The sequence below is a fragment of the Aspergillus fischeri genome, genomic scaffold, assembly GCF_000149645.3.
Source record: "Aspergillus fischeri NRRL 181 1099437636266 genomic scaffold, whole genome shotgun sequence".
Taxonomy (NCBI): Eukaryota; Fungi; Ascomycota; class Eurotiomycetes; order Eurotiales; family Aspergillaceae; genus Aspergillus; species Aspergillus fischeri.
This window is the reverse complement of record NW_001509760.1, coordinates 4,004,597-4,031,406: the sequence shown is the minus strand read 5'-3', so window position 1 is coordinate 4,031,406 and position 26,810 is coordinate 4,004,597. Positions and strand designations below refer to the sequence as shown.

Sequence of the window (26,810 nt, the reverse complement as noted above, 5' to 3'; positions counted from 1 at the left end):
ATATCACCCTGATATTTAGCTATTAGGCTTTTAGCCTTGCCCCATGAAATTATTTTGTTTATTTCTTTATATCTAAAGAAATAGTCCATTCTATGGATGGTATTTATAGTGGCAGCACTATCAATAACAAAATCCACTTTTAATCCTTCTTGAGGTAATAAGTGATCATTAGTGACTAGATGATCTAGTTCACTATTATTGATATTAGTGACTGCCCTAGTATTAGGGGTTATAAGAGGTAGGCATACCTCATTCCCAGCTATATCAAATAGCTGGTCATCAGGGATATCATTTATATTTAGCAATGGATCAGGGTCCATAGCCTGAAGGGTATATATTTCAGGATTCTTAGTCATATCTTGATCTAAATGATCATATTCATGACTATTAGATGAATCATGATTCGAATTGGTGTTCGATTGAGGATTTGAATGAAGATTCATATTTGAGGAATCATATAAGACATCAGGATCTAGACTAGATAGGACTGCTGCTAGAGCATCCTTATCCTTTAGTCTAGTCTGATTCTTTTGGTTCTTTTGAACCTTTATATCCTTTTGATTCATCTTATCATTCTTATTCCCCTTTTTCCACCCTTTAGGTGCCTTATTAGGGAATAAGAAATAGCAGTTACTAGTATCATGACTAGTAAGCTTGCAATGTTGGCAGTATCTGCCTAAGGCCTGCCTTTTATAGGATTTACCCTTAGCCTTAATATATAGTAGCCTATGGCTATTATTATGACCATTTTCCCTTCCTCGTGCCTCGTCTGCAAGGCTAGAAAATAGGGATTCAATGGTATAGGCTTTAGGGTCATTCCTAAGGGCCTGGGTTATATTAGATATAAACCCTTCATATTCATTGCCTAGGCTATTTAGCACCCAGGCTATAATAACCTGGTTAGGCAGAATGATATCTTTTCCTTTTAGGTCATCTACTAATGCCTTAACCTTATTAAGGTATTCCTCCATCGATTGGAAATCATCCAATGTGGTATTAAAGAAATCCTTTAAGGTAAGATATTCAGTAGTAAACCCCTTAGGATTATAAAGATCTTGAAGCCTTATCCAGGCCTCTTTAGCCCCAGCTATATCCTTTATATGAAGAAGGGGTCCATCTTCACATAGAAGTTTAATAATAGCTAGTGCCTTATCATTTTTCTTGCCAGAGATATCTTCCTCTATAGTAGAGGATAGATCTTCCTTTATAAGGGTAGCCTTAGTCCTAATAGACCAGGTTATATAGTTATCTGAGCCTCGTAGCTTTGGTAGGCTTATCTTATCCATAGATGCCATATTAAATATGACTTCTATAGGCTCAGAATATCGATTGATAATCAATCGATGCTAGGCATGAGCCTAGTATATGGATATGAAAGGATATCGATCAATAAATGATCAATAGTATAGATGCCTAGGCTAGGCCTAGGTATAATGAATTGCCTTTGAGCAAGGCCGGGCTCATAACCTGTGAATAAAAATGAACAGTATATACTAAATAGTATATAAATGACAAAGGAAATTTCATGAATATAGAGGGGAATAGATGGCTTGCCTAGGTATAAAGGAAGAATAGGAGGAATGGTAGTAGAATAGAATAGAATAGTAGAAGGAAAAATAGCTAAGGATATCTTAGCTTAATGTCTTAATTCCTTAATTAATTATGACTAGCTATAGGGTGATTTTAAGGGTGTATTTATAGATGATTCCTTCTAGCATAGGCCATTCGAATATTGAATGATCTCATAGCTGGGTGATCTCATAGATTAGATCACCATTTGCTAATGGTTGAAATCGATGATGATCAATGATGATCCATGACCATAAGGTTAGAACCATAGATATGATCAACGATCAACCATAGCGGATCAACCCATGGATATGGTCAACAATCAACTATAGCATGGTTTTCACCAACACTGCTGTTCCATTCTTAATGGATGGTTTAGATGAATATCATACTCTTTAACTAACTATCTGAATAATGATGGGATTCAGCCCCTAAATTTCTTTGTGGGCATTGCTTTTTCTATCCACGGGGACTTAAACTATACCAAATCTGGGGGATGGAACATGCCTCACCACACCTGCAAATCATTCATTTTAATACTGAAAATTAGCTGCATAACTCAGGACTAGCAGATTAGTAAACTGGCTAAATTTAAACTGCCTACGACTGCATCTGCAGCCATGGGGTGTTTATGGGTAGTGCTATTCTAATCTATACTATTCTGCGGGAATGAACCACATCAAAATTTGGCACATGAACCACACCCTTACCACATCCGCAAATCATCAAATTCCCCATTGAAATTTGGTCAGATCATGCTGAATTGGCTACCCAGTAAGCTGTCTAAATTTGAAATGCACACAACTCTATCTGGTGCCACGACCCTACCTCCCAATTCAAAAGTCGGACCCTTCTCTGCCAAGCCAGCCACCATCCTGCTTCAGGCCAAACCCTAACTCGGACTCTACTAGGGTCCTCCACCCCCTGTGGGATAGAGAAGAGTGATTTGTAGGTGCATACTGGCAAGCACTTCCGTAGAGAGTACAGGTGAAGAAAACTGTTTTCGCAGAAACTGTATAGGACTTAAGTAATAGTGATATCCAAATGCTTGGCATATGGATTTAATGTTACAATCACAATGGATGAGTCTCTACTGTAAGCTTATTAGAGCCAGCATAAAGCTGAGATTGTGTAATACCTGCAGCTTATTTACTTGTCAGATGACAGACTACATTATGGGTTGGGCATCATATCGTTTAGGTTATAACGTCTTTATTTAGGGCATCATTGTTAAAGTGTCACCTACATCTTAGGGCCCGCCTAGAAAAATAGCAACCATTAGTAAATCTACAGCACCTGTTGATCTCAGTCGAGGTACAGCATGCAAAAAGTCCGGATGCCTTTCTTCATTGTATGTTTGCCAGGATCATACACAACTTTGATTTCTACCTCAGCATTCCCTGGCTGATGTGATAAGGACACGACACCACCAGGACCCACCATGTCAGGCTCGCCCGCAGACTGCAACGAGTGGGCTATCGTCACGGACGGGTTGTCCTGCACGGACCTAGCCTCAGAAGCCGGCATCTCCCTCGAGCAGTTCCTGGCATGAAACCCGGCGGTCTCGTCAGACTGCAAGACCAACTACTGGGTCGACGAAGCCTACTGCGTCGGTATCTCGGGCGACGATGGCGACGACGGCAGCGCAACCACAACAAGCACCGCCAGTCCCACAACCTCAAAACCAACACCGCCCGGCCCAACCATGACCGGCTCGCCCGCCGACTGCAACAAATGGTCGCTCGTCACCGACGGCCTCTCTTGCACAGACCTAGCCACCCAAGCCGGCATCTCCCTCACGCAATTCCTGGCGTGGAACCCGGCTGTTAGCTCCGACTGTTCTACCAACTACTGGCTAGGTGAGGCGTACTGTGTTGGTGTTGCTGGCGGGTCTACCCCGACGACGACTAAACCCACGACGACGGCCAAGCCTACGTCGACGAAACCTACGCCTCCTGGGCCTACCATGTCCGGCTCGCCAGCTAACTGCAACAAGTGGTCCCTTGTGACTGACGGTCTGACCTGCACAGCATTGGCGAGCCAGGCGGGGATTATGCTGAAGCAGTTTTTGGCGTGGAATCCGGCGGTGAGTAGCGATTGTGTGACAAATTATTGGTTAGGGGAGGCGTATTGTGTTGGTGTTAGTGCCTAGTACAGGGAAGGGGGTGAGTAATGCTGCTGATTACTAGCGAGGTAGTAACAAGTTTGACCATACAGGGGGAGTATATGGACAAGAATCAATTGAAGAAGTTGGCTGTGTCTTCTTTTCTGCTTGTTAGTAGCAGTGAGCGCGATTATCAGCCCTTCGTTGATTGAATTTGAGATTCGAGTGTGGTCTACCGGCCAGGATTGTTGATTCTGTACATTAATCTGATGAGAATCAGATATAGTCCTCTGGATCCTGCTCCCTCTCTTCCACAAACTCAAACGCGTTCCACTCCATGTTCCCCCCGTCTCCGCCCACAAGATCCTCAAACGCCTTGATGACTCCGTCCTCCGGCCTCCAGTCCTCATCGACCTGCCAGGTCACTTTTCCTTTCCCATCTCCTCCAACGGCAGGCGCCTCGTATCTCACCCCCCATCGGAACATAACCGTCTCCTCCTCATACGAAGTTGGAGGCACGTCATCACTCCCTTCATACTCCTTCGCCCTCTCCTTGGAGGGCCGCCGCGTAAGCCACGTAAACAGCTCAGCGTCTCGAAGGGCGGGCATCTTTTGCAGTTGCAGAGACAAGGCAAACGCCAAGAGCAAAGGGTTGATGCGTTCCGCGATGGGGCGCAGACGGAACATGTCGGGGTTGCGGAGGTCGTATATGTCCGGTGCGTCGCCCTGGTACTCTTCCTCCTCATCGGACATCAACTCGTGCGTCTCGTCGTCGTCTTCCTGGCCGGGCGGGTAGTGCTCCTCTCTCGTGATGGCGAACCCTGTCGCGTGGGGATCTTCCCCTCGCGGGCCGGAAAAGTACCAGCTGCCGTCGGGCGCGCACGGGTGGAATTCCACATTGAGGTGCCGCATGTGTGGCCATGACAAACCGTCGCCACCGGAAGGGAAAAGATCGGGGGTGATGAGCGCGCAGACGTCTAGTTCCTCCAGGCGACTTCCCAGGTCCCGCAGGCCAAGAGACACAGGGTCCATGCCTTCAAACTCGTTGGTCGAGGACGACGACGACGCGCCAACAAGGTCGGGCATCTGCGCCGCTTGGTCCACCTCGTCCCAATGGGAGCTGGGCCTCCAGAACCAGAGACGGACCTTGGTGAGGGAGGATGGCAACAAGGGCATGGCATGACGCACAGCCCGCGCGAACTCGGCGCGGTCATCGCGCCAAGGACCTGCCCAGACGCGGGAAATTATGCGCAGTGCCTTGGATGTGAAGGCAATGGGAAGGCGCTCCCACAGCCAGGGGCAGTCCAGCTCGCGGAGTTGAGGGAGGCGGGTGGCGAGTTCGAGGGGCGTGCGTAAGGAGACGGGCCGCATGTTGATTGGGTCAAAGGTGGAATCCCGGTCGGGGAGGATGCGCAGTTGAGTGACGCGGTTGAGGAGGGGCAGGCTGTCCGGGTTCTGGACGGTGAGGCGGCGAGTGTGGAAGGCGCGGTGCAAGCAGTCTAGGTGGGGTTCGAAGGACTGGTTGGAAACGCATATGACGGGCCGAAGGCATTCGTCTGGGCGGCAGAGGTCCAGGTCGTCCGAGGACGGTTTGTCTGCCATGTCCTCAAGGTCGTGCAGTGCGTTGAAGAAAGCGTGCATTTGGGCTGAAAAGTGGGCGTTGACGGTCTCGAACTCGGCGGGCGGCTCCCTACACGGGAGGGGCGCGCCAGGCCGGTTGAGAAGCAGCGGCATTTCCGCCTCGAGTTCGCACGCGCCAAAGACGATATTGTCGCGTCCGGGCGGTAGGCGCGCATTGCAGGCGCGGACATTTTCAACAAGGGATTCGAGGATGGCGTCTTTGGAGGGCGGCGTGGCTACCTGAATGTGTTGGGACGCCATCGTGGAGGTATCTTGGAGTGGTACTCGGTACCATCGGGATGGCTGATTGGTGTTGTGTGAGCCTGTGATTCATGTAAAGGGAAGAATCCAAGAAAGAGCCCCGGGTGAGATCAAGCTTTGTACGCCATTTGGAAGTGATCTAAGTGGGGCTCCGGTCCGTTTTCTTGCCTAATTGCCGCCAAAAGTCCCTCTTCCAAGGTAATTCAATTACCTAGGTATTGAAGTGGTCGATATATCATCATATGTCCCGGTTGGAAATGGTCGAAAGATCCTTCTTTAGCGCCTAGGTTTCTCCAGGATTGGGAGAGTCGGAAACATTAGTAACGAGCATGCCTAGGAATGGCACTTAGCAATCAGGGGAAGTACGTGGAGGCTCCGAGGCAGAGACGATGCATTGAGAGACGCTGGCTTAGAGTCAGAAGATAAACGGAATCCCCGTCGATACCAGCCTGAATGTATAAAGTCACTTTTCTACGCACCAGAGTTTATCGGCTGCTTTCAGGATCGGGATATATATCAAGACTCAAGAATGTATGGATCTAGTTTTAAAAGCAACTTACAGCTATAGACCTTGCGCAGAATATCACAAAAGGTTATCCATAAATGAACACGTGGCGGAATAACCCCATCTTAACCATACCTAGGTACGAAGATGCACTTATTACGGGCAATAGGTTGCAGATGGATCCTCAAAAGCAGGTACTGTTCTCTCCCTGAGTTTGGCAATGTCTCCCTACCCAACGTAATACCACCAGTCTCGTACTGTACTCTGTACATAGGTTAGGTAGCCACAACCAGCAGAGCTCTCCGAGGCAAAACCGCTGAACATCCAGAGTTGAGTATCCACCTTCAGAAATGTGTTTGTCAGTGCGTTTGTGGTTCAGGCCGGCGCCTAAGCAGATTTCACCAAGGTTGATTCCACGGACTTGTCCCTTCTGACAAGAGAAATAAGCCGTTTCAAAGTCTCTGGCGTTGCTTGGCACGACTCGTATCAGTGAACTCCTTGGTTACATGTATCATGCTCTTGCCCGTGATTTCCCGTGCCAACTATTCCATGGTCAGGTAGGCGACCTCTCCGTCCCTTCCGCCCCGTGCGACAATCTAGGAGGCGCTCAACGTTCCAAAACTCCTCACCAATCACAGCATAAGGTAAGCCGGCCCGTATGGCGCTGGTTCCATTTTGTAGGTATTCTGCTGGACTGGTGTCAACGATGTCCCCTGAGAGGCTTGCTCCTCCGGATGTACTGCTCATAATGACATGCGACAAGAAAGATCATGGCACCACTGGCGGCTGCCGTAAGTCAATCTCCTTTGTGTACCCCCCCCTTTTTGGCTGCTTCAGGAGTCATCGGGAGTCGTTTTGCTCCCGAGACAGCGCGCTTGCTCCCGGACTGCTCCCGAACTGCTCTCAAAAACACCCACAAGAAGAAGAATGGACCCACTGCCAAGGCTTTAGCGTGGATCATCTATTGGGCTGGACGCATCGAGTTGAGGGCCCCATGTTTTGAATGTCACTGGTTTTGAACGTCACTGTACAAGCTTGGGGGGAACACACCAGACCGCAACTTAATGGGGTGGGCCCAATAGATGATCCGCGCTAAAGGCTTGGCAGCGGGGCCGAGAAAGATAGTCATAGTGTGTACCGGTCAAGGCAATTTCGAGAATGACTGTATATCACCATTATACTGCTGAAACTTTTATGTCTGTCGCACTGAAGTCATCAGTATGACTGCTCTATTCATCGCCGGCCCTTCTTTCATAAGGATTGTCTTGAAGTAACCCAGACTTTAAAACACCAGCTGTAATACAGGGATGGCTTCTGTTCTGGGGGTCTGTCAGTACCACAAAATAGGAGTTTTACTCCGTATGGCTGTATTAATGCTAGTCCAGTACCTTAGAGCACACTGTAACGTGGTTGCAGATGACAAAGCCTCGTTTTTTCGGTCGCGTGTCAAGTTCCTGCTGATTAATGGTCCTGGCAATCATGTGATTGCCACGTAAACAGAAACCACCCTTGGTAAAAGTTTCGATCCACGTCACTAATTTCGACTTCTTTACAACTGCACCTACCATGGCTGCCCTCTCGACCAATGTAAGTTTTTATTGTTTAAAAATCGATAAACAAGTGATTAAAATGCAGAATCTAATTGGTCGATGCAGAAGTGGTACAACTGCTACCTGAGTGAGGTGGCTAATGGACGTGAATGCTGCAAGGATATAAATAAGTGTGACCACTTTATTCTTGAATGTGGTAATATTCACCCAGACCCTGCAGGTAAAGGCAAGGCAAGGCACCCATGAGGTCCCCCCAAACATCTGTATAAGCGGTAAATCGGTCAATAATCGCTTGTAAATCAGATTACAAGCACTTTAGTTGAAATGAATTTGATATAGCTTGTTTTGAAGGAAAAACTAAAAAGAAAAATAAAACAGTTAATGAGTGGTTAGTAAATGATGAATTGTAACAGATTTTTGACTTTTCTTTTCTTCAAAAATCTGATCAATACGTATATATATGTCTTAACTGAACAGGATCAAGCAGGAATTGGTAGGAATCGGAAGGAATTAAGCATCTAATGTCACGGGCTAGAAGCCGGTTCAACCTATAACCTAGGTTTGGACGGTAAGAAATCGCTGAAGAGTTCTAGCTAGGACTGCAATAGCCGAATATAATAAGGGGTGCGCGAATGGCGGTGAGGTCACATGACTACTGGTGTCCTCTCTGGATGGGAGTTCGTTGGTGCCTGAGGCAGATCGCGAGGGCTTGATGAGCATGAGCACTCGGCGGGCCCTGCCCGCTACAAAAAAGTTTATTGTAGATACTGAAGATGGTATAGACAGTAATATCCTTAGTCTTTAAGAGGGTGGTTATGAATGTAAAGAATGGCTAAGTGATTATAAGAAGATAATTAATCTGCTGCCATTCTGTTACAACACCAACACAGCCGCACTAGCCCAAAGGGCGGATGTGACAGGCAGAATCATGAGAAGCAAACATCCAATCGTTGAAGATGATTGGACACATCATGAGACAAGGGCTGATTGGTTAGTCAGACCTACCACGTGATGTGGTATATTGGTATATGACATAAATGGTATACAGGTAACACAAACACCTACCAATATACCAATATACCATCTACTATGCCTACCAGCGGAGGCTGGAGTTATATAAGGACACTCATTACCATTGTATCTAGCACTCTTAGTTTAGTTCCTCACATTCAATATCAATAACTTACTTGAGTACAAGTTCACTAGTCTGATTCATTAGTTACTCTCCTACTATTAAGGATACGTCCTTAATGGGCCCTGCTTCTATCTTTACTGTTCATTGTTCTTGTGTACCTTTGGATTGACCTTGATCCTGCTCGGATCATTGTATCATTGTGTCAGACATATACCTGGTCAGTATATCATTAGGCTACCTGGTCAGTAGGCCTCAGGCAAGTATTGGATATAGTCCAGGGACTATATCACCCCATTCCCAAAGTAGTTGACTAGCAGAAGAACAGCAGAGACGGATCCCAGGGTGTGACACATTCCTCCTAGCTTAGCTATAGATTATGGTGACTGTACTACGCGCAGAACCTATTAAACATAGATTATAGCTATTTAGCGCACTGGAGCATTAGATATGTTGAATTCCAGCAGGTCCTAACATCCTGCATTAGTATAAGCTTTGGTTCTGTTATCTGAAGGTTCTGTAAGGCCTCTTAGTATTAGGGGCTCTTGTTAATATAGACCACAAGCTACTGAACCTAATATATTATAAGTATGAACTAAGGTAATATTAAAGAGGGTAGTGTCACACCCTGGGATCCATCTCTACTGTTCTTCTGCTAGTCAACTACTTTGGGAACGGGGTGATATAGTCCCTGGACTATATCCGATACTTGCCTGAGGCCTACCGACCAGGTAGCCTAACGATATACCGACCAGGTATATGTCTGACACAAGAATACAATGATCCAAACAGGATCAAGGACAATCCAAAGGTAATACAAGAACAATAAACAGTAGAGATAGAAGCAAGGCCTATTAAGGACGTGTCCTTAATAGTAAGAGAGTAGCTGACGAATCAGACTAGTGAACTTGTACTCAAGTGAGTTATTTGTATTGAACACAAGGAACTAAACTAAGATCTCTAGATACAGTGGGAATGAGTGTCCTTATATAGTTCCTTCCTCATCTACCATTTTGTCTACCATTTCATGGTAGTTGCCGTTGGTAGTCCTCTACCATTCCATCTACCATTTCACGGTAGCCGCCGGTGGTAGTTGTCTACCATCTACCTTTGCCAAGCATTGGTATATGGTAGTCCCTCAGGTATTCCATAATCGTCCTGATTGGTTGGGGGTGTTGTTTATGTCATTTGAATTGCAGTCTTTGCTGGTGGTGAATGATTGGTGGTGGTTGCTCCGTAGTTCTGCCTGCTTTTTCCGCTTTACGTGATTGCTGCTGTAGTTGGTGTTTGGTGCCGTAACAGGTAGCTTACCTTATTAAGAGTATATATAATTTCTTAATTCTCTTACTGAGCCCTGTTCTCTTCCTTAGTCTATTCCATCTCTTCTCTCTTATTCCTGGGGTTCACTTCCATCCTACTAAGAAGCTCTTTTAAACCAAGTTAAATAACATATGCTATATATGATATATGAATGATTAGTGTCTGGTTTAGTAGCTTAAGTGACTGAAGAGAGTCCTAGATGCTCTCTACTAACATAGAGTTATTAGACATATTATCAGTGGTAATAGTTAAGACCTGGTCCTCAATCCCATGCTTTTAAAGTAGGTTAAGGAGAACTAAGCTCAGATTAACTCCTGTGTATGTACCATAAAGTAGTTCAAAAGTAGTTCAAAGCTAAGCAAGATCTCATAATAGTTCCAATCCTCATTAATAAAGTAGCCTGTGACAGCTATAAAAGCCTAGTGAAAGGGTGAGGTCCAGTAATCTAATATAATAGAGAGCTTAGCACCTGTAGGAAGCTTGTAAAGAAGATTCTGCTGTTATTCTTTAACCATCTCTTAAAGGTGATGTCAGACCATATATACAGAAGGGATTTTGGGTAAGGATGGTGCAAGCCAGGCCATCTTAATAAGGGCACTAAACTAATGGTGCTTAATGAGTTGAAATGGCAGTTATAAGGTAGTAATAAATGTAATTACCCTCTCCATCCAGGCTTGTGGAGTAAAGGTAGGTTTTTAAGAGGCTAGATGTGCCTAAGATAACTAGAACTTAGTAGAGATAAAATGAATCTGTAGGGATGAATATATTAATATACCCCTTCTTGTATAAGCCTTCTAATATCTTATGAATAAGGTGCTACCCTCTGACAGTTAACCCCTTGCAAGTATTTATTCATAGAGGATGTTCCATAATGGCTGTCTGCTGGATAATTAAGGATTTAGCTGCATATTTTACATATAACCTTCAGAGACCCATCTTAGATAGAGGTAACCTGGTGAAAATGCTTCTAACACTCTGCCTAATACTTATTCTTAAAGATATTCCTTTTTAACTAACTTCCAAACTTAGTCTTCAACCACCACATAATAAATTCATCATTCACCATCTGTGTCCAGAGAAGATAGTTCTTCTTCTTCTTCTCTAGGCCAACGCGTTCAAGAGTGTTAGGGATGGAGGGTGGTACCAGAGGCTAGGTGAATTCAGTATCAGGTATAGAAGTAGGCATCTGCTGGCTATATGAGGCGTCAGGGAAGAATGGCTGTGGACCATCAGATGGAAGGAAGGAAGAGCTATCTAGAGGGGTATCCTCATAGATAGATGAGGGATAATTATTAGAGAACTGAGAGATTTGACTGTGTAATATAGTAAATAATGTCACGGGCTAGAAGCCCTAGAAACCTATGACCTAGGTTTGGACGGTAAGAAATCGCTAAGGGAGAAATCTAGCTAGGGCCGCGGCGGCCGAACATAAAAGGAGTGTGCGAATGGTTCTCGCGGTCACGTGACCGGGCAGATTGCTACATTGATTAGTACGAGGTCACATGGCCAGCAGCTGGTGTCCAGTTTGGATATGACTTCGCAAGGGCCGTATGATTCGATTGAACAGCCCGAGCACCCAGCGGGCCCTGCCTGCTACACAATAGGCTAGAAGAAATTTAGGAGATTATGCCAGGAGAAGGATGTCATTCCATTTTAGCCAACGCATCTCAAATAAGCCTATCTATCTGTCAGCCAGCTAGGCTACCAAATCTAGTAAAGGATTTACGGAACTCTCCAGAATTCGGGTTTGACCAATTAGATCATGAGAAATAGATCATATTGCGATTCAACTCGCCGATTTGATTCCAATTCGCTGGCATCTATCTTTCCTGTCTATAAATTCTAGTATGATATCATAGATTAGAAGAATCAGACCTTCTTCCCTTGATATTGCGCGTGTATGCATTTACCATACAAACATTATTATCTTGGACTGGTTGACAGTTATGAGCCCGGATTGTTCACCTGCTATCGGATTTCCATTGCCCTGACGCTCACCCTTAGTATAAGAAGTTAGATCACGTCTGGGCTAGGCCTCAGCGATTAGGCCGTAGCTCTCGATTGGCTTCTCTATTTGGAAGGCGTGAAGCTATTCGCAAGGGAATCTCAGCACCCATGAGCCAACATGACGGAATATCAAGCGAATCTAATTGATTCCACGTCCACAAAGGTCCCAATCATACTAGATAAGCCCGATGATTGGTGGACATGGATTGGATACATCGAATCGATCGCGAAGAAATGGAATATATGGAAATATCTCGATCCGGAAGATGAGATGAATCAAGATGACGAGCCGAAGGAGCCAGTTAAACCGGTCCCTGCAAAGCAATATGGATCTATGAATCTAATGGAGCAATTTGATTGGACCCAGACGCGGAAAGACTATAAAGACGCCCGACATCTCTATGAGAAGAAATCGGCCGGAATGATGAATATCTGGAATACCATCCAATCAACGGTCAGCCTGAAGCATTGGCATATCTTGAAAGACAAGAAACTATCCGAACGGAAGTGCCTAGTCAAGCTAAAGAAGAAGCTTAAACCATCGCAGCAATCGCGTATTGCAAGCCTCAAGCTCTGATTCACTCACTTAGGCGCGAAGAAGCCGAATGAGAATATAGATAGATGGCTTGAAGAATGGGAGAGTACAATAGGCGAATGTGAAGAGATTGGATTGGCCTAATTGACTAGATATGTTGCCACTTCCGCCTTCCTAGACGCCATTGAACTAATTCTGCCTCACTATGCCGCGATTAGGCAGGAGAAGCTGGAAGAAGATAATAATCTGAATATATATGATGAGATTAACGCCTTCCGGAAGAGGTGGGAGAAGAAATCACACCGAGATAGGCAATTAAACACTTCATTTACAACCTTCCAGGGACAATCAGATCGCCCAAATCAATCATCCACACAATCGTCTAGCCAATCAGGACGCTCAAGGCCTCGGAGATGCCTCTGCGGAGAGGTTCCTTACTTTGATATTCCGCGTGTATGCATTTACCATACAAACGTTATTATCTCGGACTGGTTGACACTAGCTTAGTAGATTATGGGAACTGCGCTAATTTGAGCTTTGTTGGAGACATATCACCCTTCGTCCCCGTGAGTCAGGCTCAAGTTCAGCAAGTCAATGTGGCAAAGCTGTGACTGGAAAGGAGATTGATCACTCTCAACTCCCTTCACCGATGCCACACCCCAGCCCCATTTCGAACCGCGAGGATACTACTCAGTCTCATCCGACTGTCGCCGGCCCGTCCGTGATGTCGCCCTTACCGCAGCGACCCCGACAATCCAGCGAAAACCCGACTTATCGACAACAATCGACGCAAGACCTGGGCCAGCACCAGAAAGCCGGAGGTACAGCATCACATGGGATTTTTCCTCAACCAGATCCCATGACCACAGACGAGCTTATAACGATCTATGTACAGTTGATGAGGGTGGAGAGCAAGTGCAAGGAAATCCGTGAGGCCGAGTCTGACTCCCGTGCGCCCTTCGACAACAAGAAGTGGCAGGGCCTAGTCAACCTTCACCAAATCCTCGTCCAAGAGCATCACGAATTCTTCAGGGCGTCCCAGCACCTTACCACCAGCCACGTGCTGCGACGGCTGCCGGAGATTCACGCCACGCCCATGCGCCTGTGGCGGTACAGCATTCACTCGTTCCTAGAGCTCCTCCGACATCGTCTGCCTGACTCCTGTGAGCATATGCTAAGTTATATCAATTTTGCCTATTTCATGATGACTCTACTTCGGGAGACCGTCCCGAGGTATCAAAGTACGTGGGCGGAGGCGCTGGGGAATTTATCTGAATATTGCATGAAGCTCGAGATATTCGATGTGGAAGAGCGAGAAGTTTGGACTAAGGCTGCGAGGTCTTGGTACACCAACGCTGCGGATATGAATCCGGATGTCGGCCGAATCCAATACCACCTGGCCATCCTTGCCTGACCTCATCTTTTGCAGCAGCTGTTCTATTACACGAAGTCTCTTGTTAGTGTGCGATCGTTTGCTGGAACACGCCAGCGCATTCAGGATCTGTTCCATTCACTGTCGGATAACCGAAGTCCGGATCCTGAGCTCTTACGAGCATTTGTAGCGGCTCATGGCGCTCTCTTCAACCGAAACGCAGACTCTTTTCTTTCATTAAGCGTCAAATTCTTGTCTCTTCTAGACAAGTATATCATGCGAATTGGCCCGCCGTTTCGAATGCAAGGAGTTTATATTGCCTCATGCAATTTTGCCGCCGTGCTGGAATACAACAGTGCCAACGCCCTCCTGAGAAGTGAATGCCATAAAGAATATACACGACCACAGGATTGGACCAGCAATACTCGGGGGATTGTCTTAAATTTTGTTGCTCTTGGCGACTCTCAAGATTCGTCGCGCTTTGTTTTCTACGGATCTTTCTTCGCGTTCCAAACTATGTCGGTATTCCTTGATCAGATTCACGACAAGCACGTAGTCCCCGGAGTGAACGTCTGCTTGTCATTTCTGTGGTATCTGTCGCAAACGGCCACTGGCATGAAGTACGCCGAGGTCGTCGTACCTTGGGGGAAGCTTGTCAGATATTTGAACGGGATTGCTCAATTTCCGTTTGAAGATAAGCTTGTTGAAGGAGACCAGATGCCTTGGTCCAACGATATAGGATGGACACCCGAGGACATTCTGATTCGTGGACAAATCTGGATTCAATCGTTTTATCCGCCTGGTTTCTTCGGAGATTGCCCAACGGAAGAAGATGAATGCAACATACCTCCGGCGACTTTCGAGAAATCCAGAAGACACAGATGTCTCTGGCGAGGAGTGAGACTTTCAAGTGTACGTCCTCCATACAACGTAAACGCTGTGTCTAACACTGTTCACAGTTGGAACGATGGATTGAGTACGACAGAGACTCGCACAAATTCTCAATCACGCCGTTTGCCGAGGAAATAGAAAACGAAGCCGAAGCCGAGCTTCACAGCCCATTTGCTGACTATGGAGAGCATGAGGAGTCTGAGTGAGATATCCGCCGATCTTACTTTGGCACTCTAGCGCCTGCTTGCCCTGGCGTCCGATGAATATCGGTATAGAGACGGCATTATGTCCGAAATGCGAAAGGTGAAGGAGGGAGAGGTTGGACCCGTTTGGATTGATGGCGGGACGTGCGGCTATTTCCTATAATGTTTTCAGCGAGAGGTCATCAGTTCCTTGTACGCCGTCATGCATCCCATACCTTCATTTCTGCGGTCTGGCTGATGTCTCGAACAGCCTTTCCTGTCAGGGTTCCTCGGGGTTCCTTCTTGTTCGGTTCGGCTGTCGGATCAATGTCTTCTCCACATGACACGCCCGAGTTCCTTTTCCTGGAGTAGATCGTGTGAATACACCTCTTGGCCCATACCTGTCCCTCGTATCCTCGACCTCGGCCAATCAACACAGAGCTCAATAATCCCAGACCTGAACCATTTATGGGACAGTCATGAAGGCCCTTCTTCGCGGCTCCTAGATGACCATGTTCCCACGGCCCCTGGTGATGGCTACGTGATCCACCTTGGAAAGGAACCGGAAGGGATGGCCTCACGTGAAGGACATTACTCAGCTAACCCATCTAGTTAACTACCTATAACCATTCGACCAAGCCTTCCGGCTGATTAATAGGATGCAGTTGCCCGAACGGGGTTGGGAGTTGTATGCAGAGAGCAATGCGGGGAAGAATCTGGTTCAACCTCGGTATTCTCTGATGGTCACTAACTGGTACGACGGGATTCAAGGTTGGATCCGTCTCGCTGCACTATCTTTGCTTCAGGTATGTGATGATGGCTCCAAATACAGAAGCCAATGGCTCCCAGGTGTCAGCACATCTTGCGACTCCTGATGGAGATCCAAGAAGCCCTTCACACGATCGATTTGACCTTTCCTCTCCAATATGGGCTGTCGGGGACAGATGGTGGCACTGTTCAAAGTCAGGGAATTCCAACATATATAAGCTCGAGCATACTAAACTATCTCTAGTTATACTGGCGCCTTCCTCTTTAATACGGCTGCATTTATCCTTCCCGCGCTCTACAGCACGCTCGTCAAGATTTGGATCGCGAATATTGATTCCTCCCTGGTCGTGACGACCGATGTCTATACATACATCAACACCGTCGCGGAAGTGATAAACGAGGGGCTCCCGCGTGCAGTCTGGGTCACGATTGCAGATACAGAGGCTCGGTCGTTGAAGGCCCGTTTGGGCCTGGCGCACAGCCTAATAGCCTTCCAAGCACTCCTTGGACTGCTGATGAGTGTCATCTTTGTTGCTGCAGCTCACAGTTCGCATCGGCATTCGTACCTCGTGATGTTCGCGCAGCAAGTATAACCTATATCCGCGTCAGCGCCTTCTCGGCCTTAAGCTCTGCCATTGAAGTCGCTGTATCGAATGCCACGCGAGCCCTGGATAAACCGGACATCCCACTTCTTATCAGTTCTGTCAAAGTCGCAATAAATATTGCCCTTGACCTCTTGATCATATCTACGTTTCATGTCGGCAACTGGAACCCGGACATCAACATCCAGGCTGGCATCCGCCTAACCTGCGACATGGCTGCGGCGATTTCCGGTTTGTTATATTTCATGTTTACCGTCAGTTTCAGGCGAAGTGCCGAGGCCCCGACGCTGCAAGGGTTCATCGTCCTACTCAAGCCGGGATCGATCACATTTATCGAGTCTGCACTGCGGAATGCGCTCTATCTCTGGCTAGTCAGCGGTGTTGTGTCTATGTCAGCGGACTATGCCACGGCGTGGGGCGTGTTTAGCACGATCCGGTGGGGTTTAATAATGGTACCCGTTCAGGCAGCGGAGGCTACGGCGCTCACGTTTGTGGGACATGCCTGGGGCCAGCTCAAGCACGGGGCCGATCCCTCAAGGCGGTCGTGGTCGAGTCTGTACGGTATGACCTGTTTTCCTTCTACATAGCTCTGGGGTGCTCACGTCTGCAGGGACTGTACGACCCGCTCTTCTCTCTGCCGGTATAGTTCTCGCGATCGAGATCCCCTTGCTGATATTCATGTCTTTATACGGATGCGAGTCTTTCGCGTTGTGGCTTAGCAACTCTCCGCATGTCTCGAACATTGTCGGTCACATGTGGCGCACTATAGATTGGTGCGTCTGTCTTCTTTTTTTCACTTACTGGTTGTTAAACCCCCTGACATTGTTGAGTAGGTGCTATATACTTTACGGTATATCAATTCAATTTGCTGCAATCCTTCTCGCAACCCGCATATCATGGTACCTCGCGCAGTCCTTGATCTCCAACATGTTCTATGTGCTTCCGTGGGCAATTGTGTGCCAGGTCATTGATCTCAATCTGGATAACGCGTGGACATATCATGGTCTAGTGTTTGGGGGTAGTCTGGTGTTCTCCTTTGTCGAGGTCTTGGTCGTCGTTGTGATTTGGGCGTGGGGAGTGCTGAACGGGAAGTTGAGATTCGATGCGCTTTGACTCTCCATCTGGGAACAGGGAGGAGCGAATTAAGAGAGGGGGCCGGCTATATTCTGCCAGCTTACTTGATAAGGACAGAGGAATAAGCCTGTCAGTATTATGTGCGGGTTGTAGAATGTAGGTTGTTGGCTATTCTGCAGGATCTCACTCATGAAAAGCTTTCTTCGTTTGTGGTTGTGCTGAATATAGGGTGGGCTCCTGGGTGCGAAATTGACTAGCTCATGAACATCGGGACTCTTGGGATTTATCAGACCATTCTCAAGGAGTGATATCCTCGATCCTAGGAACACAATGGCTGTTCGAGGAAACACCAATGCCCCTGGAACCTTGGCGGTAGTTCTCAGGAGCAATAGGCCTATACTCGTTAACTCTGCTTCTGCAATCCTCTATGAGCTGCCATTTAGTTCGAGGTGGATAGAAGTCATGGTATACAAGCTGTGAGGTTAAGAGCATCAAACCCACTCTATTAAGTGACCGGCCGAATGAGACATACGGAGGCTTCGCATCTCAAGAGGGCAAGTCCAACCAATCATAGCCTCTACCACGGTTCAACAACTATTGGATGAAAACTACTATTTTAGACTAGAAGACGGCAAATGAGCTGCCCAAAACAGCCGCACTCAACACTATTTTTAGCTGTCATTCTATGCGTGTTACAGCTTTGAGTATTCTCCATCGTTCTGGTAATATCATCTACTAAAGATAGAGCTCCTATAATTCTATACCATTAGTTAAGTATTTGGTTGCAACATTGCTCAATCATCTTTGGTATTGCATGGAACATGTACAAAATCAAGCTATCAAACAAAATGAAATAACCGGTCATTTCCCTGCGATGGATTGATTGTTCTTGTTAGGGAACTGCACAAGAAGTTCAAGACTAATAACCAGCAAGAGACTGTCTAAAGCTGATCGTGCGAAATGCCAGTCATGTCCTCACAACCAACAGAGAGGTATTTTGCTTTCCCAGTCTGCTCCACAGGGCCGGCTAATCCGTCATTTCATTCCTTTGGTTTTTGTCAGATGATTTAAGCATGTTAAAGTGATGTGTTCATGATTGAAAAAAGGTCGTGAAAAATGCATGGTTGTACGTCAGAGGCTTTGGTTGATTGTTGGGCCTTGGCCGTCATGGTAAAGGATGGAACGTCCCTAGGAGGAAGTGGAAGCCTCGTCCTTTTTCACAGGTGTAGAGTCGATCGTAATATGGGCGGACTCAGGACTGTAGCTGGAGTGCATAATGACAATATCTTTATCTTTTGCAAAGAGCTGTAAAGTCTCAATATATTCCTGTAACAGACTATCACCAGTCTGCGCTGACTGTTGGATCTCCGCCTTTCTGTTGATATCATAGATGAACAGGGTGGGGTCCATATTGAAGGACTGGAAGGTAGAGAGGGAAAGGAATGGGGTTATCGGAACAATAGTCAGGAGATAATTAACTGAGAAGATATGGAGTGGGATGTAACTAGATCAACTGATGATATTTAGGATTGATTTTGTTGATGAAAGGGATGAAGTCTGAACGAACCTTTATAAGACCATCTGACGGTCACGTGAAAAAATGAGAAACGGGGTCGGTTTTGGGCTGAAGCATTGTAGTGAATTATTCTCTTGAATGATATTTAATACTGTCTGCCTAAGTCGATGCCTGACAATGCCACCTGCAGCTGCCTAAAATGTGGATGATATGCCGAAAATACTAGCGGGTGAAAACAGTGTAGACAGGCAGAGAAGACATATTACACTTCAGCATTGATGTGTGATCTGCTATCCTAACTGCTAAGCATGGAGAACTAAAGGAGAGTCTAGATGCATGCTAAATATTGAATGCCTTTACAAAGCCTGTCTACTGGCAAATATATTCACTGGTGACACGATAGTATATCACTCATACCCATAGATCACCAATACATTTGAGAATTTAGCCAGACACACAGGCAGATCGATTGACAACTCAATTGTAGCGAACGACGGTAGTTAGCTAACATAGAAAATAATAATATCAATAATGGTAATGCGTGGTAACGAGGTTGTACGAGGCCAGATTCCAAAATCCACCAAGACTAAGGACACAATGACCTTTATATCCTTGCCTTGTAAAGTTCCACAAAACGCTAAAAACTGGTCTTCTGTTGAAAGAGACCCCTATAGCCTGGCTAATCACTCCTCAACGAGCCTACTTTTTTGATTAACAAGAATATGAACAGAGCTGGATACTCATTTACTAACCTTAAGCAGTCACATCAAATTCGTCGTGTCCCTCAACTGCCCTTGGCACATCGACAGTTTGTTTTGCATTCGAAAACCTTACTCCACTCTCCGCCTTGTCGGCATCTCTTAGTCTGTTCATTGAATGTACAGGTGCCCCCGCCATTTCTGCAGGAGCTAGCGTTGCAGTCTTTGCCGTTTTTGCTAGTGATGTAACAGCTGGCGCTGACCTCATTTGCCTCCGTCTGGACCGGAGTCGACAGGACTGGGGTCAACAGTGAAGCAAGCAGCATCAGAGCTGTAACTGGAGCGGATAACAGCTTCATCTTTCTTGCCAAAGTGTTGATATATTCTTGTAAAAGACTTTGGGTTCCGATTTGAGCTGATTGCGAGATCCCTAACTTTTATTGATATCACAGATGGAGCATGGAATGGAATTGACAGAGAAGGAGAGGTTGGATTCTTGCTTGGTTCTGTACCGAAATATTCAAGGAGATCAGGGGGGTATTTATATCTTTCTTCTTTGGTTCTACTTGTAGAATTCTACCGCTAGAGGGTCAAAACAATCTGCTGACTATACAACCAGGTATTCAATGATCATGTTGGTGTAGTGGATACTTCTGTTGACGCCCTACTGTGTTACATAGTCCGTAGGTAAGGCCCCCAAGCCCGTAACTCGATACCGAACTGGGCTGGGCTGATAGAAGTCTCATCAATCATGTCGATCTTCTAACTTAGAATACAAAGATGAGTACTAGAGAAAACTCACTGCGATAAAAGCCTTAATTCTCTAGATTAAACTATTTAAATTAATACTGTTTACCAATATCTTAATAATTTCTATTCTATTCATCCTACTCCCTATTATTATACTTTAGGTTGTCGAGAAATCAGGGAGTATGATCTACCAAGCAGCCGCATGCAAAGAAACACAGCAGATTGCTTGTACAACACAAACCTCTGGGAAGCTGACGCGATCCTATCCTCCCATACTAAAATCCCGCATAGGATTTGGAATCAAGCAGCTCCTCCCATCTCACGTCAGCTTGGGGCTGCATGTTCTGTAAGGGATGAAATATCAGTTTTAATCCAATTAGGACTTGTCCTTAGTAGGCCCTGCTTCAATCCTTGTTGTGTTTAGTTGTTCGATTGTTACCCTACCCCCCGACCTATGCTGAGGTCAACACACCATACCGTCGCATCGAGTAGGCAGAGGGCCAACCATTAGGATAAGCGAAGGGCTTATCGTTCGAAAGGTTCAATCACCAATACTAGCACGCAGACGGCTTTGAGAGCACCCCGGGAATTGACAGGTGGGCGATATCCAGAAGCATGCATCCTAGACTTCCTCCGCAAAGCCCTTCTGTGGCTAATCCGAGGTTGTTTTATATCTATACTCCTGTGGATTCCCCTGGAAGCAAGGCGGGTATGTCTTTACACCCGCGTCTTCTATCAACTCACCAGCAAGTCATCCGCTCACCTCTCTGGGACCTGGCGATGACCTAAGTAAAGACATAAGCATGGGACGCCTATGAAGTCGTAACTAAAACCATCTCATAATCGGCCATAATTTGCCTTTCTACCTGGATGCCCCAGGGGTCATGCCAGGCGGATATGTTATTAAAAGGATAAGACCGGCCGACAAGGTAGTCTGACGATCAACCCAGATGGACTTAGCCGGGGTAACCTCCTTATGACCAACGCGACCAACTCCATCTACACGGAGCGCTTTGAAGATTCCCCAAGGAAAATTGTTGAGGGTAGAATGTTCTTGACCCTAGTTTACAACTGATGGATTGTATACGAACATAGATAGAATGACCATTTGGAGCAGAGCCACTGTGATCTGTTTTGGAGTTTTGGACTCTAACATACCTGGGTAGGACCCTTGGTCCTTCCTGGATATTGGTCCGAAAACCGCTTCGTGACATCTGATAAAGGTAGCTCTCGGGGCCTTCTCAACTCCAGAAAAAAGATGCTCCTCGTCTGGTCAGGGTTATATAGATCTTGTTGGGGCGGCAGGCAGGCGGGTAAAAGCGGCGAGACGGGAGGGCAAGTCCAACGCAAAAAAGAGCCTTTCTGGTGCCCCGCTTGCCGTCTGTCAGAATACTCCTTTCTCCGCATAGGAGTAGCAAAAGAGGTTCCAGATGGATTGAGACATTCAGCTATTCAATCACCGCTTTAAACCATGTAGATAGTCATCGGATTTTATCATATCATCAGACTCGGGCCCATGTTTCATCCCTCTGAATCACATAGCTGTCTCCGGGTCCTGGCGGCTGTGCTGAGTATTATGTGATTGTGGAATGTCCTCGGTTGTTCTCCGAATGGGCGTAGGATAATAGTTTTCCTGTAGGGGATTAGTGTCTACATTGCCCACTCGAAGGAAATCCTACCAATTGTGACTCGAAGGAGGACCAAAACCCACTCTGATCAGCTAAGAACGTGTACACCCAACCAGAACCCCTCAATCAGATGCCTAGACAAACATCCGCGTCGCATAACTTGCTATACTCATAGGCCTTTTTAATGATGCCTTCCCTTCGTCGTTCTCTCATTTGCCGGAATGCCTTTTTCAAAGGGACTCCCTTTTTCTTATTCTCCTGGAGAGGGGTCTCTAAGGTCATATCGAAGAAATTATTAGGAGATACAGCAAGATCATATAGAGAATCACAAGTATTTCTTCGTTTGTGTTATCATCTATAGCAGGGTCTATTTGAGAATGGGCCAGATATATGAGTTAGGAGAGCCATGGTTTTTGGATCATACCAAAATCGTGGTGTTCAGCAGAGAGACAATCTATGGGAGTTCAACACCATCAACTATCTGAGGACCTCAGGCTTTGCCCACCCCTTGTCGTTCACCCCACGTTGACCAGCAATTAGGTGAATGGGTTTTCCTGGTCAACTCGCGAAGAGGATGCCCGGTGATCAACAAATGGAATAGCCTGGTTACGTCACACACCAATAGACCTTGTTGACGACCACATAACCTGCTAGGCAACAGGCTCACGGGAACCACCAATAAAAGCGCCCCACATAACAAGCTACGGATGAAAGGTTAGAATTGAACGGTCAAAGGATAAGAAGCGATGCCCTCATCCAGTTAATGACCTGGGCAAATGTCCACGCATATGGGGTTCGTTGTCAAGCGCCCCCATTTGGAGCACGCCAAAGTCCTAGATTCTTTTTCCTGGCTGCATTCTGGGCTTCGGGTCCCTGGCCGTGTAGTTCTAATGTCTCCAGTCATGGAGATAAGGCACCAGAGTGAATCCCAAGGCGGGCTTGAGAGTGAATTGGAGAGTTAAACTATTTATTTTGGGCGCCGCCCTACCTCGGTCCACACAACCGCTCCCACGGGTATGGCCGGGCAGCTGATTTCGGCTGGTTGGAGCTAAGCCGACTGTGTTGCTTGGGCATGGGGCTGCTACACTGCTACACGCGAGCATAGGGCTTGTCAAGAAAGAGCTTCTGCGCAATAATACACCCAACGACATATCATAATAAACTGATGTTGTTTACCGTTGAGCCGTCCTCAGTAAACTTGTGTCCAACATCCTTAGGATGCTGGAGCGCTTCGTGCCGCTTAACCCAGGCCCCGTGACGTCCTTGGCAGCCGTCGGCGGCTTCCATACTGCCTCGACACACCCCGACTATTAATGATGCCTGGTAGATCCTAAGTCAAAGTGTTCAACTTTCTGTGCTTGAGGTTCCCCGACCCGTGAACTACTGATGTGTTCTCAGTCAAGAGGGGAGAATTCAGACGGACAAGGGGAGGGAATGGTTAATGGACTTGAACTGCCTTTTTTTTTGACCGTCGCCCGACACCACGACCCCAGCTTTCGCCCCCAGGGACTTTCCCATCGATATCGGCTGATTAACCGGTCCTGTCCTCTTGATTATTCACCTGGGCAAACACGCATATTGGCTGATGGAGAGGTCATCGAAAACCCGCCGGCCATTGTCCCTTTTACCGGGCATGTCATAGGGCTATGCGAGCCTAGACCAGCGGTCGCCCATTGGGAAAGAGCTTCTGTCGTACGTCATTCTTTTGATAAGCGGAGGGGCTTGAACATCGCTCCGTGGTCGAGACCCATGGTGAATCTTTGTCCACGATTATTGGCTTAGCTTTCTCCTTTCTCCACCTTGGAGTACTGTCTCTAAAACGACTCTATGGAAACCCCTGGAAGATCACGACACTCCATTATAAACCAACCGCGGCGGTACCATGGTAGAGCTGTCCTGTCAGGAACCATGGAGGCAGCAATTCACGCCCTAACAAGCCAAATATTCGACGAGATATTCGCGCTTTTCGGGGTTAAGAAGAGTGAGCGAATAGACCCACTCATCACCGAGCTGTCCGGTATAGGTGAGTAGGTGGCTTGCATTTACAGTGCGGTCTCTAGCTAATATGCATTCTTGTCCATGAAACTCTACTTGAGGCCGGAATAAATGAAAAAGAAACATCCTTCTCGCGTATCATCGGTTCTCTCTCCCAAGAACTTCCTTCTACGTCTCATGGAATTCAAGGATCTTACCGGCTCCTAGATGGCGCAAAGAGGACTTTGCCAGATGTGAAGGGTCTATGCGTACCCACTCGGAAGAAGAGAAGGCACAAAGCGACTTTGAATGGTACGAACATCCACGGTTGGTGAATGAAATCCCAAAGATGCGCGGTTAGGGAGCTTGATCAAACTAACAACTTCATTCATTAGGCGACGGCACCAACGGCAAAAGACGAATATCGGACGAAGCAGCTGGGACAAAGGGCAATCTTGGGAATCGCTTACAAGAGGATGAGGAGGCTGCGGAAGCCAACGAAGAATACAATAATCGGGCGATTACTGCTACGTCCGATAATCTACCCGCAAACGAAGTTACTGTCTCAGCATCATCCCAGGTCGAGGCAGAATCCCAACTGTTATCTGAAAACCCTTTAGCTGTGAGTTCTCTTCCATCGATTGGATGTTGTTCCGGGGAACCATATCACTTTCTAAATGCCATTTCATATAGACATCGGCAAACGTGAAGGGCCCGGGCGATCCTTCTTCAGAGGTGGCTCTCGTTAGCCGCCTTCCGCCATGGTTGGATTCTGGCTATGCATCAAAGGTAGTGGCAACAGTATTAGTGAACTGCGTCAGGCTGAATTCTACGATTGGGCTACACGGCCATCAGACATGGAAGGGCTTGTTAAGCACGGATCCTTCCTGGCTCCAGAACTATGCCGAGTCCATATCTACGCTTGAGTATTGCAAAGCGGTCCGGGCAATAAAAAGAGATAATGCGGTCGCGATAGGCTGGAATCTCCAGTCTCGATTCAACGAAACAGTATATTGGGATATAATTTTAAAGGGCGCAAAACGCATAGATGTGGCTACGTTGCCAAGAGCGAGAGGACCGGATGATGGGTTTACCTCCGCTGAGAAAGCTGCAACCAAGAGACTGATGGAAGATCTCGGGTATGGGCTAAGTCCCGAAAGTCAGCGACAGCACTGCAAGTTGTGGAAAGGTCTATTCGACATGCGACAGGCGGGTATCAACAAATTCCTCATTTATTGCACGCAAGAATTCGACAGTTACTGTAAGACCTATCCTCAGAGCTCGGAAACCTCTCTGATTGATACAGTCGCGAAGTGGGAAAAGGCATATGGATCATATATTGAGCAACTAGAATATCTAGTCTCACACTACATGAAGGGTGACGTTGCGCGCAAATCATATGTGCGATTTCCTCCCGTGGCTGCAAGACTCACCGTCCCAGGACAATCGTGGAATGATGCCGGCAATGCATGGTTCTCCGCTGATGAAGAATCGAGCTTCACGCCGGAGAACGGAGCTATAGCGGTCCCGCCCGACAACCTTGGTGTTGCATTCGGCGGTAGGTCACTTTTCCAAGACGAGAGAGACAAGTCTATCTTCATGCTTCTTGCACCCAGAGATGATGATCAACTCCTTTCTGTGCGCTCTCTCATTCCAGTGTATGAAGGTGACTTTCTTGGGGTGTTTTTGGGGACAATCCGGAGTAAACCGGATTTTGGGCCGAAGTGGGGAGTCCCGGGTCCTCAAGAAAATCTCTGGCTGGATTATTCTCAGGTCACTGGGACCCTAAACCAGATGCGAGATTCGCGAATAGGTGGCCTCGCTAACGTTCGACTTCACTGGGAGCTGTTCAGCGACCAGGATGTATCGCAGCCACGCTTGTTGTGGAGGGTTTCAGTTAAGGCACTGAAGGCCATTGGGCCCATGGAAGAGCTTATCAGAGAAGCCCCTCACGAGGACCAATATCTTCTGCATCAGTCAGCAGATTATGCACAGTGGTGGTTCATTAATAGAGCGCTATAGAATTATACTATTGTTGTGCTGTAAGCAAGTCCTGCGTAGTGTTCGGCAACATGCAAGGCTAGCATATGCTAAATAGAGGGAATTATCCAATAGAATGAGCGGCCTTATATTTTTCCTACTCCTCCTATTGGTCTGATGGTGTAAAAAGATAGATATATGCGCCACTACAGGATGCCATCTACCCAATTGCTCTCACGTCTACAACAAGAACTAGACTCTTCAGAGCATAGCGGTAATATAACCCTTACGGACCAAGGTCTCATTACCTCTTCATCAAGCCTCGTGATCTCCATTTAACCTCTATCCCTGCGCTTGTCCCCACTCTTTACACGACAGTGCAAGTATGAAGTTGGGCAACACACGAACCCGGGTATTTTGATACAACCCGTCAGACTTGCCGTCTACATTATCGTGGTAGTGAGCGTAGCTGTGGTACTACTCGTAGTCGTGATATTGAATATACTTTTAGGACACTCCTGGACGCACTGGAAGTCAACAGGGAGAGCGTAACCATTAGCCGGCTATAATGGATAGGGGTGTCAGGGATCCCATACCATCTGCAAAGGCCAGACTGTAGCCATACTAGTAGGACTGGTATGTGCAGAGGTTAATGAACGCGAGGGAGGCTCGCGGCAGGGTAAAGAGGATGGTAAATTTCACCACCGTGTTAAAGAACGACATCCTCGATGGTGCTTTTTCTCGGCAAACTTGCGGGTTGTCAAGGTGTTGA

At 46.9% G+C, this 26,810-nt stretch overlaps 7 protein-coding genes across 7 annotated transcripts, besides 4 other annotated features; 6 read left to right on the top strand and 1 right to left on the bottom strand.

Annotated features, from left to right (window-relative positions):
• Positions 1-149: part of a mobile genetic element that runs on past the window's edge.
• Positions 150-773: 624 nt separating this feature from the next.
• Positions 774-1,268: a mobile genetic element.
• Positions 1,269-2,744: 1,476 nt separating this feature from the next.
• NFIA_060760 (uncharacterized protein) lies at positions 2,745-3,885 on the top strand (the record flags this gene model as incomplete). The annotated part of the gene is made up of 3 exons (XM_001258616.1): positions 2,745-2,769; positions 3,141-3,655; positions 3,787-3,885. 3 exons carry the CDS (start codon positions 2,745-2,747, stop codon positions 3,883-3,885), a joined length of 639 nt encoding a protein of 212 aa, XP_001258617.1.
• Positions 3,886-3,949: 64 nt separating this feature from the next.
• NFIA_060750 (uncharacterized protein) lies at positions 3,950-5,554 on the bottom strand (the record flags this gene model as incomplete). Its single annotated transcript, XM_001258615.1, has 1 exon — positions 3,950-5,554. One exon carries the CDS (start codon positions 5,552-5,554, stop codon positions 3,950-3,952), a length of 1,605 nt encoding a protein of 534 aa, XP_001258616.1.
• A 1,502-nt stretch (positions 5,555-7,056) lies between these two features.
• Positions 7,057-7,087: a microsatellite.
• A 2,671-nt stretch (positions 7,088-9,758) lies between these two features.
• Positions 9,759-9,845: a microsatellite.
• A 2,341-nt stretch (positions 9,846-12,186) lies between these two features.
• NFIA_060740 (uncharacterized protein) lies at positions 12,187-12,645 on the top strand (the record flags this gene model as incomplete). Its single annotated transcript, XM_001258614.1, has 1 exon — positions 12,187-12,645. One exon carries the CDS (start codon positions 12,187-12,189, stop codon positions 12,643-12,645), a length of 459 nt encoding a protein of 152 aa, XP_001258615.1.
• A 607-nt stretch (positions 12,646-13,252) lies between these two features.
• Positions 13,253-14,017, top strand: NFIA_060730 (uncharacterized protein; the record flags this gene model as incomplete). The annotated part of the gene is made up of 1 exon (XM_001258613.1): positions 13,253-14,017. The coding sequence occupies one exon, from the start codon at positions 13,253-13,255 to the stop codon at positions 14,015-14,017; it is 765 nt and encodes a 254-aa protein (XP_001258614.1).
• Positions 14,018-14,491: 474 nt separating this feature from the next.
• On the top strand, positions 14,492-15,072 carry NFIA_060720 (uncharacterized protein; the record flags this gene model as incomplete). The annotated part of the gene is made up of 2 exons (XM_001258612.1): positions 14,492-14,887; positions 14,935-15,072. The coding sequence occupies 2 exons, from the start codon at positions 14,492-14,494 to the stop codon at positions 15,070-15,072; spliced, it is 534 nt and encodes a 177-aa protein (XP_001258613.1).
• A 635-nt stretch (positions 15,073-15,707) lies between these two features.
• Positions 15,708-17,005, top strand: NFIA_060710 (uncharacterized protein; the record flags this gene model as incomplete). Its single annotated transcript, XM_001258611.1, is given in 3 exon segments — positions 15,708-15,778; positions 16,061-16,346; positions 16,364-17,005. 3 exon segments carry the CDS (start codon positions 15,708-15,710, stop codon positions 17,003-17,005), a joined length of 999 nt encoding a protein of 332 aa, XP_001258612.1.
• Positions 17,006-23,992: 6,987 nt separating this feature from the next.
• On the top strand, positions 23,993-26,080 carry NFIA_060700 (uncharacterized protein; the record flags this gene model as incomplete). Its single annotated transcript, XM_001258610.1, has 4 exons — positions 23,993-24,111; positions 24,287-24,414; positions 24,454-24,680; positions 24,752-26,080. The coding sequence occupies 4 exons, from the start codon at positions 23,993-23,995 to the stop codon at positions 26,078-26,080; spliced, it is 1,803 nt and encodes a 600-aa protein (XP_001258611.1).
• Positions 26,081-26,810: the final 730 nt, after the last annotated feature.